The 20,385-nt window shown below is 38.5% G+C and overlaps 1 protein-coding gene across 1 annotated transcript; it reads right to left on the reverse strand.

Annotated features, from left to right (window-relative positions):
* Positions 1–7,750: 7,750 nt before the first annotated feature.
* On the reverse strand, positions 7,751–19,877 carry LOC122066516 (probable serine/threonine-protein kinase PBL18). The gene is made up of 6 exons (XM_042630330.1): positions 19,436–19,877; positions 15,750–16,075; positions 15,501–15,636; positions 8,682–8,818; positions 8,408–8,531; positions 7,751–8,296 (listed from the first exon to the last, which is right to left on the reverse strand). The coding sequence occupies exons 1-6, from the start codon at positions 19,497–19,499 to the stop codon at positions 7,878–7,880; spliced, it is 1,206 nt and encodes a 401-aa protein (XP_042486264.1). The 5' UTR covers positions 19,500–19,877; the 3' UTR covers positions 7,751–7,877.
* Between the last annotated feature and the right edge of the window lie 508 nt (positions 19,878–20,385).

Raw genomic sequence — 20,385 nt, forward strand, 5'->3', positions numbered from 1 at the left:
AAATATAGGCCAAGGTATGGCACTGGATTCTCAACCCAGTCAGCCTACCTCTACTAGGATCACAGAAGTAGTCTACGACCTTACAAAACTACAAGATCATCTACTAGAATCAGAGTATGGATATAAAAATCCATAAATTAACATAAAATGTGGTGATCAAATCAACAATGATAAAATATTAATACAAGCCCAATTTTGAATTTAACCCATAAAATTATAAGGATAATACACCTCACAATCATTAAAATATTAAATACAATGAAAGAAGGAAATCTTAACCTTCTTTGCTGTGTCTCGTAGACATGGCCTCACCACCATAGTTGATCATCAATTCGCTTCAGCTCTGGTACCACCATCTAAAAATATAAATCTACGAGGGGTGAGCTTTACAAGCCCAATGAGGGGTGGCAGGAAAGCACACACATCCAATCATGATGCTAACAAAAGCTTATAATAGCAACCGTACATGATATCACATATGCTTAACCACATGATCCATTTTTGTTTATAATAATCAATCTTAGTTATTAAGTCTCAATAGTGGGTATAAGTGCTATAAGCAACATAGATGGTATCCCCTTTCTCAGTACGTCGGGCTCCAAGGATACAAGCTAGTTGCAAGCAAGAGTCAGCTAATCCCAGAAAGAACCTCAGTCCCCCAACCATCCCCCCTAAGTAGTAAACCCTCACAGCCACAATCTGGAATCCCACACTGTCATCATTCTCCCATGATGTCCGACAATCATGCATACAGTATGTCATACCATGTGCCCTCTAAATATACATCACGTTATATTTGGGCATAGTAGTCCTCCATGACCTACCACCAAGTGGGATTAGCCAATACCTTACCCCTATTAGCAAGAGATTATAGCACTGGAATGTGATCTAAAGCATATGCAATCTACATGCATCCATAGCAATCCATAGCATCCAATCATCCAACTATGACCATAATTAAGATACTAACCTCTGACCCCATGGTACTAGAATCCACCCCTCGGCCACACTTTGCCCAGACCGTTAATGTTATAATCACTACCACTCAACTAAATCATTAACCACATCCACAAAACCTCAGTCACATCAATCTCAGTAAAACTATGCCACATGTACAATATATTTTTTTTTATAAATTACATCCAAAATAGAGTTTTCACAGCATTACACATTAACACACATAAATAAAATATATAAAAATACTTTGTAAACTAATCAAACACCTACTCACCTTGATACCCGAATATAATATCTAGTCATTGGATTTTCGCCATCGCATATCCTCGTCAAGTATCTTAGGTTCCTAATTTTATCAATTCAATATTTAATGTTAGTTTCATTATTTACTGTCCAAGGACAAATCTATTTCCAAGATCCTGTTGAGTTCCCTTCCCGAAATCCCAAAATAACCATTACTAACCCTAGATTAGTATCTCTCCCAACCAACTAACTTAATTGGTCAACTTGGCTTACAACTCCCATATGTAAGTTACTAACCCGACTTACATAACCATAAGTTCTCTTTTTGCATTACAAGGTCAAGATATGGAGTATCAGTTATCAAACATCCCTTAAGGCAACTTGAAGATTTCACATCCCTTATCTGACTGATCTGGATTTCCTACACAACTGGGGTCCATACATATATTTCTCTCTTTATTCTTTCCTCCTCAAGGTATTCCCCATCTTCTTATGCAAATCAATTATGCCCTATGCCTATTTTGCATGTCCAAGGCAGTTGAGATGACATATTAGCACCGGGGTTTCACATCAGCATTTTTAGACTCCCACCAGCAGGTATGGACTGTGACCACCGACTGACCACAGACCACCTACCGGAGATGGTCTGTAGAATTTTATAATTCTGCCCACTTGTGGTCAAATTTTTTCGGGACCAATTCCCGGGTTCCATGCCTCAATTTTCATTCCACAGCTCCCTTATGTGATGTATAATATGGGTGGGATGTCTGATTGGCCGATTGCAATCCAATTCTCATAATCCCTATTTCAATTTAATTGGTCCCAATTAGGTTTTTTATGGATTAATTGGGATTTCTTTCCAGTTGAGTAGATAGAGGTCCATCCCTTTTAATTCATCACCCAATCACTTTGTATTGAATTTATTAGAATTATTGGAGCCCTTGTTCAGTTCCAATTTGGGTCCATTCATTGGCCACAGGATCAATTTAGGTCAATTGGGTCCCAATTTTTTAATTTTCCTACTCGGGTGACCCATTAAATTTTCTACCCATTTCTGGACAAAATTGAGAATATGTATGATATTATCCTACTTTCAATTTCAGTCCATTTTTCCCAATTGGAAAAAGCCCCTTGGTCTAGGGTTCACTTGGACAAATTGGTGACCAATTGGGTCCCAATTCGGGTCCCAGAATTGGGGCTTCAGCTGTAGGAAGTTGAATGGTGTCCCCATAGCTAATTCCCCTCTTCCAATTGAATTCTATTCAAACCCTAACTACCAATCAAATTATACTACCACAAATTCATAGGGTTGGTGAGGAATCTTACTTTTTTCACAAACCCAGGTGTGGTGGATGCAACAGTAGCCATCCCAATGCAGCTATCCAACTTCCACGCACACCCACAGTAGGGGCAGCAGCACTAGCAGCCTAGGGTTTCTTCAATCAACAACATGCTAGCAGCAATAGCAGCCACCTTTACTAGCAACTTCAGCCACTACAGCTGCAGGGACAGTCGCAGCACACTCCCTTCCCTTCTTTGCTCCTCTTCTTCCTTCTTCTTCTTCCTTTCTTCCTCTCCTTCCTTTCCTTTCTTCTCCTCTGCCCACCAAATGAAGGTTACAATATGAAAAGTAGGCAAAATTCTGCCCTTATATAATCTAACCGAAACAGACTGACCTTAGGGTCTATTTGGCTAGGACTCTATAACTCATTTAATATTTTACACTTTAATATCTTCTTGTAAACACTACCTCTTGCTGATCTAAGAGGTGATATACAATCAGCATATTAACCCTTAAATATGAGGTAAACATGGTGAGCTGAGGTGTAAGGGTGTGGGCCCTACAGCAAAGATTCTAAAATCTTCTTTGTTGTTAGGCCTCCGATAGGTCCTACCGACTGGCCAATTATCAATTGGGTAACCTTCCGGTGACCCTATTTTTGGTCCACCAGCAGTCCAAACCTTTGAGCCTCCTGATCCACTAAATGTGAGGCTTGGTCTATAGGCTTCTATCCACTTCATCACCCTACTTCTCCTGTAAAAACAACTAGTAGTTTCCCCTTATGTCTATATGTGGTGATCCTTAATGGGATAACTATAGCCTCAATGCCATCTAGGTCCTGACATTGGGACATTCATCTACTTCAAGTTTCAAGGTGTGACATGAGTGCTAGTGAGCAACCTGTCTATATTGCTTATCTTTTGGTATTTTTCTTGACAAAATTTCTAACTCTAGAATTCTTTCTTTTTGTAGTTCCAATCAACCGCCAATCTCTTCAGGCAGCCTTCACCCTCCACCAAACTTAAAATAGAAGTTGTGAGGAGGTGAGGAGGGAGCAAGAGGCTCAAAACTAATCTAACAACCTTTGGAGAGGCACTGTAAGACACGTCCCCTGCTACTGAGGCTCAAAACATCATTGTGGAGTGGATAGACCTCCCTGTAGAAACTGAGGAGCTTAACTAGGCAACTAGGTTGCCCCCTCCGAAGATACTAAACCATCGAGGGGCTCACGCTCACCATCTCTAGTGGTATTGCACTGCCTCGAGGAGAAGGACAGCGAGGAATGAAAGCAACTTCCTGAAGTGCAAGAGCGTGCTACCAAGGGGCGAGTGTCACACCCAAGGGGACGCCCTGAGGAGAAAGAGCGTGTCGCCAAAGGATCTGAGCAATGTGCCCAAGAGGAGCACTTCACCGAGGAATCTGAGCATCTTGGAGATGTGTTGATCTCTAATCGAGTTGGTGGCACAAGGACATGCCATTCTGGATTGACGATATTTGGTGACAACGTGCTTGCTGGATTTTGGACCACAACGCTTGATATCCACGTGATGAGTTACTGTTGAGAGGACTAAAGATCTGCGAACATGGTCGAAGGGGAAGAGCCACGCTTGCTCGGGAAAGTGATTCATGCCTTAGAATAATGTAATTTTTTTTACTAATCTCTTAATTTTGATAGGCCGCCTCTTATGTTGCCGCATGCTATGATCGAGTGGACATGCTCGATGCTATGGTTGGGGCTTTCAGGACCTCGATTGCTAACCAGGATAGGGAATTGTAAGCTATAACCGAGCAACTCAAGAAGTCCAATATTGATCATGACACAGCCATGGCAGCGAGTGCTATTGACCAGGAGTGGGTTACTATCTTGGAAGCCCAGGTTCCCACAGTTGTGGATGCCCACACATCTGATTAGGCCAACTGGACCAATCGGGAAAGGTCCTTATGGGGAGCATTGCTAGTCTTCAAGCTATGACAGCATGTTGTACTTGTATGTTAGGGGTAGGATTCAGGCTGGTTGTGGTCCTTGTAGCCCCTACAGTTGAATTGAGAGCGATAGGTGTGGAATTGGTCACCTAATACTATAAATTGGGCTGATTTAAGTGTAGGGATGAAATCAATCTTTTATGCTTATTATTTCTATAAAAAGGGCATATTATACATGTTGCCTATGATAATGTGGGTAATATACAAACCCTAGAAAGTGTCATGCAGCCTCCGACAGCTGGGTTTAGAGGTGCACCTTAGGGATTCACCTTCCCTAAGCTAGAAAACCAATTGTAGGGACTAAGTTGGTGTGGTAGGCTTGATTTCCATACCTTTGGGACAGTACACAAGCCTACAACTATCCCTATATTACCCCATAAGTGTGTATCAGACCTTATATGATGGGATTTCTTGTTCCAGAGCTGAAAATACAACTGCAAGATGAGGGTTAGGCAATGTAGATTTCTGAAATTGTAAAATGGTATTTTGGGCATGCTAAGATTATATTTGTGGGTATGTACTAGTCTGTACATTATCCCTATGGCTATCTATAGTCTAAACAGACTTGGTATGATGAGGGAAATCCCCTTCCAGAGCTAGGACCACCATCCCATAACTGAAATAGGAACTGTATAATGGTTCAGAGATCCATCTTCATCTCTGACCCATTTCTGAACCTCAAAATTGGGAAGTTGTAAGTTTGTGATGATCAAGGTACAACCCTTCATCTATGGTTGTACAACCCCAAATAAGAGAACGCAATATTAGAGAACTCCAATTAGTAGGTCTCTTGTAGGTGCATTACTAAATTGGGTTTAAATTTCCCACTTCTCCTTCAATGAACTGTCTAGTTCAGCAGTGGGATCCTAGCTAGATTTGAATTTGGTCATGCCTATCATAATATGGCTACCCAATTATGATTTTGGGATTGCCCAAGTTAATTTTAGCGGGCTGTTTGTCCTTGAAATTACAAGTCAGCAGTGCTTGCCTATGCACTGCTAAATTTTAGCCAAGTGAGCTAGGTTGGATTTACGGACCTTGATGGAAATGGGGTAACATGTTAAGAAATGATTCCTCGGGTATGGGGCATGTTCACACACATGAAAGGAAACCAGAGGAACCAAGTTAGGTGTACAGAAGAGTTGGATCACCTTAAGCCAGTGGGGATTTCAGTAGCTGCCAGGGGCTCCTAGAACATCTCCACTGGCGGGTGCCTGCAACAAGCCAATGCTCTGCATCTGACCTACCAATGGGTTATTTTGCAAGGGGAATGCGCTCTGTCTTTGCAGCCTCTGACCCACCGACCTGTGGGGCTTGTCACCTACTAATTTGTCATTCTATGGCTCAACAAGGTGGGCTATTGGAAAGTGTTTATGCGAGCTATGGAAATGGCCTACATGTGGTTCATTTTAGGTCAATTGGACTTGTATAGGTCAATGTTATGGAAAGATGCTAACACAAGTCAATGATTTTTCAATGGTCTGTTGTTCCCAGTAAGGGGAATTCAACTGAAATTGGTTTAGGGATTAAATAGGAACTGTCCTTGGACAATATGGGCTGAAATTGTCAAAAATAACTGATTTGATGTATGAGAACCTAATTGACGGGAATTCATCAAAAAACTTTGGATTTGGGTATCAATGTGAGTGGGTGATTGTGATTTTATTTTACTGAGTGTTTTTATATTTATGCATACACATGTGTAATGGATTGATTCGTGTTATGATTATATTTTATATATTCTATTATTGCACATGTGGATTGTGGATATTGTCGATAGAGTGACCATAGTTTTCTGGATGTGGTATATGGTTATAATTGTGGTATTGACAGTCTAAAGCATGGTTGGCCAAGGTAGGATTCTGGTACGTCGGTCCAAATGTCGATATGATGGTTATAACTGTAGCTTTGATGGTCTAAGGCACAATATGGCCGAAGTGTGATTCTGGTACCGTGGGCCTAGAGGTTAGACGATGTGTGGATATTACTGGCTGATTGGTATGCATGTAGAGTTGCATTGGGCTAAGATCATAACTCAGTGTTGTAACCCCATTTCAATAGGGGGTGATGTATTGGCTAATCTCAATCGGTGGTAAGTCTGGTTGGACTATACGGCGACGTAAGATAGACTGTATCCAAGATGGGCGTAGCATAGTACAACTTACTGTACGCATGGCTGTCGAACAACATGGGTGACCTATGTAGGATTCTGGGACTATGGCTGTCAGGGGTTGCTATTTAGGGGTTGACTAAGGTTCTCTCTGAGACTGGCTAACTCCTGCTTGAGCTTGTATCTCTTGAACCTGATGTACTGGGGAGGGGATACCACCTGTGTTGCTTACAGCACTTATATCCACATTTAGACTTCGTAATTAGGAATGATCTTATAATGGAAAATGGACATGTGGTTGAGCATTACAACATCATGTATATTGATTATGGTTGTGAGCATGCATTTGACATCATGATTTGATGTGTGTGCTTGCCCGCTAACCCCTTACTGGGCTACTATAGCTCACCCTTCATGGATTATCCTTTTTAGATGGTGAAACCGGAACTGAAATAGATTAGGATTTTAGCAATGGTTGTCAGGTTGTGTCTGCAAGACACTGTGGATGCGGACTAATGTCACTTCTCATATTGTGATTTATGTTTACATGAGATGTACACTGTAATATTTACTTAGCAGTGGATTATTCAAAATTGGGCCTATATAATTGTATCTATCACTGTAGATAGATTACCATCAGTATTATCATGTTATAAATTTTATATGCATGCTCTGATTGTATTTAGTGATCTTGTGGCATTGTGAGATAGTTGGCTACTTCCGTGATCTTGATGTAGATAGATTAACCAGGTTTGATAATCTAGTGCCGCATGCCCTGGCGTAAGCGAAGGGGGTGTGACAATACCACTCAAAAGTCATTCCAGTAAAAATGTTTGTTCTATACTCCAGTAAAAATGAGTCATATCATTGTATCAAAATAACTCGGAGCAACCAAGTGAGTGGTTCTAGGAATGTCAATGCTATTTAAAGCTTCTGTAGTCATTAAAAAAAAATTAAATAAATAAATAAAAAATAAATGGTGTCAGCTACAACAGAAATGGGTAAGTTTTGTTTTCTGTTTTCAAAATTAATAAGATGCAAAATTGATAACCAAATGGATAAAAAATAGGAGTTAAGTCGGATATGCTGTATAATATTCATAATCCTATCTAATGTAGTATTTTCCTTTGGTTGAATCAAAAAATAAAAAATAAAAAAAAAAGGATAACAAATACTTGTCCAACTGCAAACCAAAATTGTTTTAACGCTAAGATCGATGAATCACATTACATATGTTAAAAAAATGTTTCGTACTCGAAAGAAACTAGCCATTTGAATTAATTACACTTTTAAGTGAAATCACTAGTGCTTGAAAGCGTGTATCTCTGAGCAATTTGCAGTTGTCTTGGGAGTATAAATTGATTTCTTGATCCCGCGGTGTTTAAGCTTAGGAGGTGGGGTCCTTCTAACATCCTTCGATGTCTGGAGTAGCTCCAATGTATCAACAACATCTTTCATACAAGGCCTGTTCTTGGGGTCAGAATGGAGGCACTGGAGAGCAAGTGCGGCGAGGCCCTGGGCTCCTTTCTTGGAATATTGACCTCCCAACGTTGTGTCCATGATTCTTAGCACTCTCCTGTCGTCACTTAGAAATGGCTTTGCCCAATCTACAAGGCTCTCTTCAACAATAGCTGTCTCTTCAGTCAGGGCCCGTCTTCCGGATAACAACTCCAACAAGACAACTCCATAGCTGTACACATCACTCTTTATGGTTAAGTGACCTGTTTTAGATAATTTGTCAATTAGGAAAAGAATGATATGGCTACTTGACCAAGGTGAATAGATAAATTATGGCCTATAATTCCTAATTTTGTCATGGAGGTAGATGTAACCTGTTGCCACATATTCCGGAGCAGCGTAACCACGAGTTCCCACCACTCGAGTTGAAACATGTGTTTTATCTCCCGTAGGACCATCCCTTGCTAGGCCAAAATCTGAAAGTTTTGCATTGAATTCCTACATGGAGTGATTGCACAAAAGGCTGAATTAGATAAGTAAAAGGATTAGCTGAGATTAGGCAAGTTTAAAAACGGAACCACTAGTACTGAGAAAAAATGGAACTATTATAATGAACTATTATATTGATTTGTGAGTAGAATTTCATACCGAGTCGAGCAGAATGTTGGAAGCTTTTAGATCGCGGTATATTACATGGTTCTCTAAATTATGTAAGAAAGAAAGTCCCCGGGCAACATCAATGGCTATGCTCATTCGTGTGAGCCATGGTAGAGGTTGAATACCTTCTGCAGATACGAGATTTTTCACCCTTAAGAATTCATTCGGCAAAGAATGATGCATACAGTATTGACATTAGAATAACATGTCAACTATTGGATGGGCATAAGGAATAAAAGGAATGTTAACATAAGCTGGAATAGAGAGAAAGCAGATGTATTTTGTAGTAGAATCTGAACTGACCAGCCATCAACTCAGGTCCCAAGCATCATATCGGTCAAGTTTCAGTTGGTTTTTTGTCAGGAATTCTCTATCTGACCAAAATGTAGCCAGCGTTTCTGAACAAAGTAACTAACAAATTTTGCCAAACCCAGCTGGTAGCAGCAAGTTTCAAGGTGTAGGCTTGTGATTTCCCAATCTCAAATTGAAACTAACATGATTTACTCATTCTTGTCAACTTATGTAACTCTTCTAATACCTTCCCATAATCTCTTGCAGACAAGCAAGAAAATTCAATTTCTGTGTATTGTACTTTAGCATTAACTGTTTGCAAGATGGTTAAAGACATGAGGCTCTAAAGAATAAAAAACTCCAAGAAAATTCAACAATATAGGGATGGATGATTATTCATCAACATTGGGCAGAAGGAAAACTAAAAGAGTTCTTTAGATGAATCCAGGACTCTTACGGCAGGGCTTTCTAAGGTCTAATTAGAGTGAAGCATTCAAAACTAGGAAAGTTTTCGGAATCTGAGATAACTTTCAGCATGCATTTCTCTGGTCTTCAGAATCTACCATGTCACTCTTTTTAATGTGGCCCATGGCATTTAAACCAGTGCTACATGGACTCTTTCTAAATAGAAGATGTGCTCTTGTTGGATGCTTCAGATTCCAATACTCCACAAGTAACAAGTGCTCGACTCACCTAAGCCTTATACCAACTAAATAAGGTCATCTACACAGATTCTGTTTTGATCTTCAACCAAACCTAATTAATGCATATATTCCTCACCTGCTCTCCAAAAGTCATTGTAGGTCTGTTTTAGCTCCTCCAATATAAATTACCCTCTTTGGAACCCTAATCTGTTAAGATTCTCATATTGTTTTAGTCTATCCTTCCCTACTTTCTCCTTACTTTCATTTCTTGCAATTTTTTACCCTTTTAAACATTTTAGTACTTAATCTTTTGCTAAAGTTTTATAACAAGGTTTCTTAATCATGAGGACTGCTCAAGCTTCATCATCCAACCACCATGTATAGGATCCTTTAAAATTTTATATGGTTCTGACTTCTGAGCCTCTGCTTTTCTATGCTTGTGGTTGTAATGGGCTCAACCATAAAGCTAGAATTTGTACAAAGTGGGCGTGCAAACTTGAAGTCATTTCCTACTCACTAAGAATTTGAAAGTCAAAAAGGGTTTGATCTATATTTCATTAGGATTTGTGAGTTTTAGTTTTCCTAGACAGTTTAGGAGTCCAATTATGCTCCTTTTAAGCCAGATAATGGTCAAATATGTAGTGGTATGATTTGAAATAGGATTAGACAATTTCTAGTTGAAGTACCAAGTCACATTGAGAGTCCTATATGCAGTTGTCAAGGCAGCAACTACAATGCGGTTCTTGAACGCCTAGGCAACTGGTTGCCATATTGTTCAAGGTGCTCAGACAGAAAATAGGGGTGAAAAGAAAGGAATGAGGAAAAGGGGGAAATGGGGAGAGATACCGGAGAAAATGGAAACATCATAAGAAAAATGGGGAGAAGCAGTAGCAGCTGCCACTACTGCCGGAAAGGTTGTAAGGCAGCCATTGCCGCCACCATCCACAGCCATCACAGTGGAAAGAGGAGGAGCAGGGCAGAGGTACCTATCTGGAATTCACAAGTAAGAAATAAAATTTTCAATTTTACAAAGAAAGCTCCCTCAAAATTACATCTTAGAAGAAAATAATATTTTACATCTAAAACCACTTGCACAGAGTCTGCCTTAAAAACCATGGGTTCAGATCTCTTTTAAGAATTCTATTTTTAGATGTAAAATATTTAAGGTCCATGGTTTTTAAGTCAAAACTCTTTTCCCTTTCCACTTAGTCTACAAGTAACACTGTGATGGAGGACCCTCAAAAAAGAAGGGGAAGATCAGAGTAGCAGGGGGGAAAGGGAAGTAAACGCTCTCATAGAGCACAAAACCAAACCAATTCTCATTCACTATCAATTCTCTCTAGCCTTGTCCATCGATGACATCCATTATATAGGAAAATAAAGATATAAAATTAGAAACCAACTCAGAAAAGGAAACTATTTCAAAAGGAAAGAAATCCTAGCTGACTACTAAATATGCTATTACTTGGAATAAATACTTAAAATAATAAAATAGTACTTCCAATCCTTGTTGGACCAAAACCTTGGGCTAGACCCGTTCTTCTTGGCTCATGGCTTCCGAAGCCGCTCATGTTGGTCCAACCAGTAAAGTGCAGTCGTATCTGCATCAAATCTCCTCATCTAAAAAGAACCCAACTCCAACAAGTTGGGGAAAGGACCGAGGAGATCATCTGAAGGAATACACTGAATGAGGAACAATCCTGCCATCTTTTTTAGCTTAATTTCAGGGAGATCTTTGGCATGATGAAACTTCATAGTCTTATTGCCGTGCTTGAAAGCATAAGCGTTTGTATAGCCACAATATTGTACTTTATTGTCAAACAATCACAGTTGAGCAAGAGGATATGGCACTTCAGAGGGAAGACGTCACATTAAATTGTAACCTAAAATCCACCAATAGAATATGTGACCAAACACTTATCTGTGATCTTGAGATTAGTGTTGTTCGCCCAAGAAACCTTATAGGGATTTGGATGTGAATCTGTCTTCAATCCCAACTTACGAACGTCTTCAGAGACAACATCAGTGCAACTACCCTAGTCAATGATCAAGTTTAACGGTTGGTCATTGCATTTCACACGGGTCTTGAAAATAATATTGCAATGTCAATCTTCATCATTAGATACTTTTTGAGTGGTCAATACAGGATGAAAGACATAAAAAGGATATGGTTCTCATCATTAGGAGTGCCATTAACTTCACCTATCGCACACTCCCTTAAATCACTTATTTCATAACCAAGTTGCTCTTCCGGAATATAAGGTAAAGGAGAATCCTTGTGAATAAAAGCAACCAAACGGCTAGGACATTGAGCACTGATATGTCCGAAGCCTTTGCACAAGTGGCACTAAATAGTAAACTTTGTCGACCCAAAAGATTTGTTTGAACCACGCCGAGGTGGAGACTATGGACAGTTAGGCCGTGAAGATGGCACGTCTAAATCACGTCGAGGTGGAGAATAAAGTTGTCTAGGTCAAGAAGATACCATAGATGAAGCATTAGCAAGTGGTCTATTGAATGACTTTTCCTAGGTAGAAAGCTGCTGCTGAAGGGAACTAGAACCCCTAGGAAAATTTTCTGTAAAAATTATCCGATTTTATGGGCAATTCAAGCTATCCTCAACCTGATATGCTACCAGTACAACATCTTCCATTGTAGAAAATCGAATGGACGCAATGGCAACACTAATTTGACGGTGCAAACCAGTGCGAAACTATCCCACCAAAACTTTTTCATCCCACTCAAAATCAAAACGAGTAGAAAATAATAAAATCTAGCAACATATTCTTCAACGGCCATATTTTCCTATTTCAACTTTGCAAACCTAAGGTGCATATGCTGCTTGTAATCGGGAGGTAAGAATCTCTAGTTCATGACCTCATGCATTTCAACCCAAGCAGTGACTAATCCAATGCTTCAGGTTCAGTTCTGTTGTCGTTGCCTGACCCACCAGACTTAAGCTGTGCCTTTCAACTTAGCCTCAGCAAATAAGACTTTTCGGGCATCAGTCAATCCAGCAACATACTCTTCAAGTAAATGTTCTCATATTTGTTACTTCATTTACTTAAGATATTATTCATAAATAAGCAAATACCCCTATTTGAATCAAACAAAAATAGTTTAAAACTCAAATTCCAAAAGGATAAAAAGTCAATCCTCCAGTTCAAGAATAAAAACTAGATTTTTGGTTGTAGGGGCTATTTTCAACTTTCAAATGTTGGGGTTTTTCTCAATTCTGAAATTTTTATAAATCCTATCATGGTAAAACTTTGCTAAAAATCAAAGTCCGGTAAATTAATCTTTTGGTTTGATGTCTTTAAAATTATTTTTCATTTAGGCAATTTTAACATCATTCGAACACTTTAAAATAAGTTTGACCGGAATAACTTTGTCATTACAACTTAGATTTAAATAATCTTAGAGTTATTAAAAAGTTGATTTTGTGTTATACCTAATACAAAAAGTCTCATGTAAAAATAACATCATTTGACAAGTAAAAACTATTATAGAACAAGAGCATTTCTCTAAATGTTGATTTTTTATAACTTAATGGGACTTAATGTTGATCTTTGATGATTTGGTGTGGCTTAATGTTGATTTTGATGACTTGATGTGGCTTCATGTTGATTTTTGATAATACAAGGTATATGTAGTATACTAAATAATGTTAGAAAATAGTGACAATAAAAAATAACATTTGGTCACCGTGTTTGCCTTAAGGTGTGTGCCTTTTCGCCTATGCGCTTAGATAACCCTCCAACGCCTTGGTTCACCTTGGCGCCGTTACAACTATAATCTGAACAATGTCTCTAAGTTGTGAATCTAATCAAGGTATAGTATTGGATTACTATCCCCATAAAAGTCAAGGTCATCCAGTCTTGCTACTCTTTCTACTCCATAATCATTACATTGACCATTTACATATGGTGGTGGTGGTGGTGGTGGTGTGGTAGTGGCTATAGTGGTGTATGTTGTTGGGGTGGTGGCTAGTCTAGTGGGATGGAGTTGGAAGAAGCCATAGATTCATGAGACTCTTTCCTCTATCTATAGCCACCAATCAACTGAAAGAAGCTTGCATGATTGTCACCATAGTATGAAGGGAACTGACAGTTGTAGTGAGGGCATCGACATGTTCGCATTTATAGGAGTTGAGCTGTTGAAGAACTTCACTATTTGCTACCATGGTGGAGATAAACAAAATAGCACTCAAAGAGTAATGGCAAAACAATAATTAGACGGAAGCTTAAAGGGGAATGGTAGAACGGTAATTAAATGGAAATATCTAAGTGAGTGGCAATAATGGTAATTATGTAAGTTCAATTAGAATCCACAATGTGCATTATGTATGGGGCGGGGGTATTTTTGGAAGCAAGTGTAAAAAAAAGGATAACTAGGAGTAAGGGGAGAATATAGGGGCAATACTGGAAAATCAGAAAAATTACAGAAAGAAAAGAACAAAAAGGAGATCGTGGGGAAAAGGGATACCGACAGAATGTTGCTTCTCCTACTTGGAGACAAAACAGCAAAGGGTCTTCTGCTCTGTCAACCCAAGGAAACCAGCGAAGGTAGAGTTCGACCGGGAGGCCTTCAGCGCATAGTGGAAGTGTAAAGTTGGTGTCGCCGTCTGGAAATCTGCAACCAGGGTGTTTCTGGGTGAGTTGCGACTTCAACGGAGACTTGGATGTGATAAGCCAACCTGCTGTGGGAAGGTGAAGAACAGGAGAAGGCCAGGTTTGTGTTCTGGTCTCTGTCTCGCACTCTCTTGTCTCTTATCTGGTCGCTCTCTCTTCTCTTCTTTTGGTTGCAGGAACCCTAGCAAGGGTAACCAAGATCAGGGGAGGCGGAGTAGTGAGGGTGGTTCAACTTCTCTGTTTTGAACAGAGACTTCTTTTTTTTTTTTTTTTTTTTTGGTGGGGTGGGATGGGGGAACTCAATTCTTAGCAAAAGTGAGAAGAAGACAGAAAATAATGGGAAGAAGAGGAGATAGGGAAGAAGGTGGAATAGGGAGAGAACAAAGGAAGGATCCTTCGAATTTGATACCAAATTGATGGAGGACCCTTAGAGAAGGGGAAGATCAAAGTAGCAGAGGGTAAAGGGAAGCACATGCTCTCACAGAGCACAAAACCAAACCAATTCTCTCTAGCTCTGTCCATTGATTACAGCCATTATAGAGGAAAATAAAGACATAAAATTAGAAACCAACTCATAAAAGGAAACTAGTACAAAAGGAAAGAAATACTAGCCGACTCCTAACTCCTACATATGCTATTACTTAAAAATAAAGACTTAAAATAATAAAATGCTACTTCCAACCATTGTTAGACCAAAACCTGGGGTCAATTTTGAGCAACACAGTTGCAATCTGGATGTGAATCCGCTCAAATATACAAAACTGGACCAAGTCATCCTTGAATATTTGGTATATTAACTGTTTTCTTGACCAAAGCCAAACTTGGTAACCAAGAAATTCAAGAAATGCAACCAAGATGCTTTAGGAACCATCTCCAGTTGACTGATTATTAAATCATGTATTTTGGGGACTGCATTGTGTTTTATGGACCTTGGCACAACAGCAAGGTTGCTCCATTATGACCTTGTAGTCACGGGTTCGAGTCAGGAAACAGCCTCTTCGCAAAGCAAGGGTAAGGCTGTGTATATTATGACCCTCCCCGGACCCACAATGGCAAGCCTCATGAGTTTGCACTTTTTTTACGCCTTTGTAATGCTCTACTACCTTGAATTTTGAAGAAGATATTATGATAATAAATGTAAATATAGGAAGACAGAGAATGACAATCATGGACAGTTGTCAAAATGAATAAAAGAGGAGCCAAAAAATAAAAAAATAAAATAAAAGAGGAGACAGTTCACTTACTTCTAAACAAATGATTTTCCAAACTTCCTCTCACCATATACTCATAAACTAAGAGTCTATTCTCATACTCTGAACAGTATCCAATAAGTTTCACCAGATTCTCGTGGCGAAGTTGACCCAAGTAATTAACCTCTGCCTGCAGAGTAAAAATGGTCAAATTAGGATTAAGTTCACATACTGATTGGCTATGTTCAAATTGGAAAAAAAATAAATAAATAAAATAAAACATGCAATCCTCATGATGCATACAAGCCATTCTTTGTGGCCTTGGCAGCTTTCCATCTTGAGTTTCTTGATGGCCACAACAATTCCACCACCTGGTTTAGTGGGAGTGAGTGTATTTTCATCAATCCATCCTTTGAAGACACATCCAAATCCTCCTTCACCCAGAAGAGTTTCTGAGCGGAAGTTCTTCGCAGCACTCTTGAGATCATTGAAGCTAAAAGACTTGACACTGACAGAGACTGATGCATCACTAGAAAAAGCCGTAAGAGATTTTATGCCCAAATTGGCAAATGACGTTTCCTGGCCGGACGGAGCCGAATACAAGGTTCTGCTTGGAGGATTTCCAGCCCCTGAAATTAAAACAAAAATAAAAATAAAAATAGAATAAAAAAATGTGTTAATAGCAGAGTTCCTTACCAAAAGTTTCCTGAGCGATTATAGAAGATGCCAGCAATTTTCGGTGGTGATAGAAAGATAAAATTTATAAACATCCAGTATAGCAAAGCCAGAGAACATTTTAAGCCTTTAAAATGGGATGTTGAAAGGAGAAAGGCAAGAAAAGAGTTTAAAACTTACTCTATTAGAAGTTTTTATTTTTTTGGTTACAAAGTAGGGGGATATAAGAGGGGGGGGGTGGGACTAGATGTGGAACAGGAGTCTCAAACCCGAGAGCTCCCGGGCGCAAGTGCTCTACTGCACTATGCACCAACCAACTGTACTAAACAGCTGACTTTATTACAAGTTTATCAAGATATTATGAATAAACTTCTATGGGAAGTACGAATTTGAAATTCATTAAAATAAACCTAACCATACAAATCTGTAAAATGTAGACACTGTAAACAATTTCCATTAAGTGCATTGATTTAATAGAAGCAAGAAGATTTGAATGCTTTGAACAGATCCAAATTTCCCAGAGACTGATAAACTATGGTTCCATCAGTGCCATGCAGACTATAACATAATATTTATCTTATCATATATGAAAATTCTGATATCTATTTGAATTATTTAAATTTTAAATCTCCACATGTGTTTGGTTAACCAGTAATCCAAGATGATCAACTCAATGATGTTGTTTGAGGTTTAAATCTTACTGGATTCATGTTGGGATCAGGTTGAACCATAGTTGTCACGGTGTCTAGGCGACCCAAGGCATTGGAGGGGGTTCAAAAGCAATGCGACACCAACAAGGCGTCCAAGGCGCCTTGATCGTTGAACCATTGTTTGCAATTGGATTTTGCAGACCTGACAAGTGCCAAATATAGACTTGCCGTTGGAAATAGATTAGGCCCAACCCATAGCTGACCTGATGAATTTGGTCTTAAGCTCAGAACTTAGAAAGATATGTTTAATTTTGTGTTAGCATTGACCTATAATAACCGTTAATGGTTTCAACTTGGGTAACCAGGATAAAAACCATGCAAAACCTGAGCTCTTACTGTCTCAATTGGTAAAGTGCAGGCTTCAAAATCATCATAGTGGGAAGAATTACTAAGGTATTTCAGCTGCCTGTTGGAAGAATGTTGGGTAAAGCAACAAGAATACTCCTAGAGGATGGGGCGCTCTGAAGGGAAAAGAAAAGAAAGAACAATATAATCATTTGTGTAGGGAAACAAATAACTAAGACAAGTAAATGATGAAAAATACAATTTCACTACAATACCCAATTAAATGGAGTTTCATGTGTAAGATATCAGCATCACTATGGATTATAAAAAAAAATTCTAAAGTGGAGAAATTAAATGGAAACAATCTGAAAACGCTTTCCAGAACGTAACTTATAATACAGGTCAAATCTTAATCCACTGATTCTAGTATGTATTCCCACTAGAAATTAGGTTAAGTGGGGGGGGTTAAGTTTGCACACAGGGGATAGGTTTAATTGTGAATGGTGAGTGGTTTCAGTGAAAGAAACTCTACTTTGGAACATAGTTTTTAAGGCGCTGGTCTAGAGATGGTAAGGCAGTGCTCTGTCTTACGTGAAGTGGTGCGTTATGATTTTTTTTTTTTTTTAACACATTTTAAAATTACTTGATGAAGATTCCAAATATAGATTTTTTATTGGTAGGTGTATGGTTTTGTTAACACTTGAGATGTATGGGATCAGCTTTATTCCACCAAAAATAACCAAAACAAACAAAACAAAAACACGATTCACAAACAGGGTTTGGATTTTGTCAAGGGTTTTAAGAAAGGGCTTTGTGAATGAATCAAGGAAAAAGAAAGAACAACTTATCCAAGCGACCATTTTGCTCCGGCAGCAGTGAGCTTCATTCTTCTTTGACAGGAGTAGAAATATAATGTATGACCTTAGGGCTTAGGCACTCATTTTAGCATCATAGAAGTAAGTGTAATAAACACTTGTATTTTTTATGTCTTCTTTTCTTTATATTTATAATTTTGTTTCATAATTATGTATTTATATTATACATTAATATGTATTGATGATTGATGATTGATGAAGATGAACTTAGTTTATTCACTTTATTGATTTGTTTTCTTGATGAATATCTTACATTGGCATGAATATGAACCTTTAATATTTATTTAACATATGAGTAATAGGATTCAACTAGGATTTGAGCCAAATAGATTGGTTTTATAAAAAAATTACACAGGAATGCTTTAGTCAACAAGGTGACGCTTTATGTCCGCCTTATCGCTAAGGCGCTCCAAAAGACCCTCAAACGCCTCCGTCGCCTTACCGCCTTAAAAACTATGCTTTGTAAGGCATATTCTCTTGTTGAGGACATAAAGCTTCTTTATTCTCTTTATATTCCCTAAAATTGAAAAATCCAATTTCATCGCATGGCTAGTTTCTAAATTCAGCTAGTCTCTTTGGGATACAGAGCTGGTTAGTTGTCACTTTTAGCTGGTGAAGACAGATTCCCTAAATTATGCAAATGAAGGCATGCAACCATATTGGAGCGCCCTGAACCATACATTACGTACTGTAAAGGTCATCAGGATAATTATTTATAATCATAGTTTGACTGTCAATGAGACATTAGACTAGCTGATTAAGTTGTAACTAATAACTCCTTTCCAGTTTTCAGAACTCTTGCTTTGGTCCTTTAACACAAAATCCTTAATTTTAAACAAAAGAGTAGGTTCAGTGCCAGGGATGAGTTTGGTTTGATAAATATTTTGAACCCCCAAAGAAAAAATTAAAACATTTTCAGATGGCTTCCATTCTCTCTTCAAAGTGCACAAAATCTCGAAGATTCATTTCATTAATTAATTGAAATGAGTCAATGAATTTCTAATCCAACCCCCCTCCCCACCCCAAATCACCACCCAGAGAAAAAGGAGGATATGAACAAAATCGTAACAGCACCATAAGCTTCATATTCTCATACTTACCCAATTCGGGAACAAAATCCAAAATAAATATAGAAAAAGCAAACAGAACAGAAGTAGCCTCAAAATCCAAAGAATTTCAAGTACACCCCCAAAAAACCATGCATAACAAGCCCTAGAATTAGAATTACACTCAAAACTTGTCAAAAATCCATACCTTAAATTACTGCAAGCAAAGGAAATCCAAGAATAAAAACAGAAAACAGGGGCATGCAACTATCGAAGTACACTTTCCAAAAACTTACCTTTCTAAATGAAAAATAACTAAACAAGAAATGAAATCTCTCACAAGACAATTAAATTAGGCATTAAATTATACAATTTAGGAAAAGAATCAATAAGCTTGCCTGAAGAAGGAATAGTAGAAGAAGCATGCGCAAGTCTTACAGGTCCCTTGCAGCAATTTCCCATGGAAATGCTCAAAAACCTTCTCACTCACTGCCAAAGGGTGACAGAAAAAGGGAGAACCTTAGAGACTCTATGAAGAGAAACCAGAGGTGATATGATATCTCCATGGACCAAGCAGATTGACTCTCTATTAAGGGGAAACAGAGGTGATATCTCCATGGACCAAGTAGATGCGAGTCTAGATGCCATTCCACGGTGGATAGGGAAACAAAAACCAGTCAAGCTTGTTGAAATTTCCATGAAGGACGAAAGAACGAGAGAAAAATTCAAAACCAGGTCCCACATTAAATTAAATTTTGGGTTTTGCCTTTGAAGAACGGAACCGCGTACGGGTTTACAAATTCAAAGACCATTTCCATTTTCAAACCTAGCTTCTTTCTTTCTTCTTTTTTTCTTTTTATCTTTTTTTCTTTGTTCTTTTTATCTTTTTTTCCTTTTTTCTTTTCTTTTTCGGTGCAAAAACCTAGCCCGTGTTTGCGTGCAAGGGCTGAAAATGTTGTAATTTGATCTTTTCACAATAAATAATATCAGAGAAAGAAGATACAAGATTAGAAGAAACTTGAGCGGAACAAGTCAACAGGTATTCGTTTTTTCTAACCCAAAAAAATAACAGGTATTCGTTCCACATCATGATGATGTACCTCTACCAAAAAAAATTTATTTTTATTTATTTAATGAAAAAGTGGCGCCATCATGTGTCATCACCTCTTCAACCTTTTGGAAATGACTTTTTTACCTTATTATGTGTCTAGCTTGATGACTGATGCATATCATAGTTAGTAAGTTTGGGAATGACAATAACACGGGAACGAATACGTATGATAATTGAACAAGTCAGTCAACAATATTACTTTTTAAAAATCCAGCATAATAATATACATACTGTAAT

The sequence above is a fragment of the Macadamia integrifolia genome, unplaced genomic scaffold (genome assembly GCF_013358625.1).
Source record: "Macadamia integrifolia cultivar HAES 741 unplaced genomic scaffold, SCU_Mint_v3 scaffold2431, whole genome shotgun sequence".
Classification (NCBI taxonomy): domain Eukaryota; kingdom Viridiplantae; phylum Streptophyta; class Magnoliopsida; order Proteales; family Proteaceae; genus Macadamia; species Macadamia integrifolia.

What these genes read in the sequence shown, in the direction of transcription:
- LOC122066516 (XM_042630330.1), bottom strand. Translation starts at nt 19,499, where the DNA reads ATGGGAAATTGCTGCAAGGGACCTGTAAGACTTGCGCATGCTTCTTCT. An exon ending in TTCTACTATTCCTTCTTCAG is followed by an intron (nt 16,076 to 19,435) that starts GCAAGCTTATTG and finishes TTTTAATTTCAG; the next exon opens with GGGCTGGAAATCCTCCAAGC. An exon ending in CCAACATTCTGCTCGACTCG is followed by an intron (nt 8,532 to 8,681) that starts GTATGAAATTCT and finishes CACTCCATGTAG; the next exon opens with GAATTCAATGCAAAACTTTC.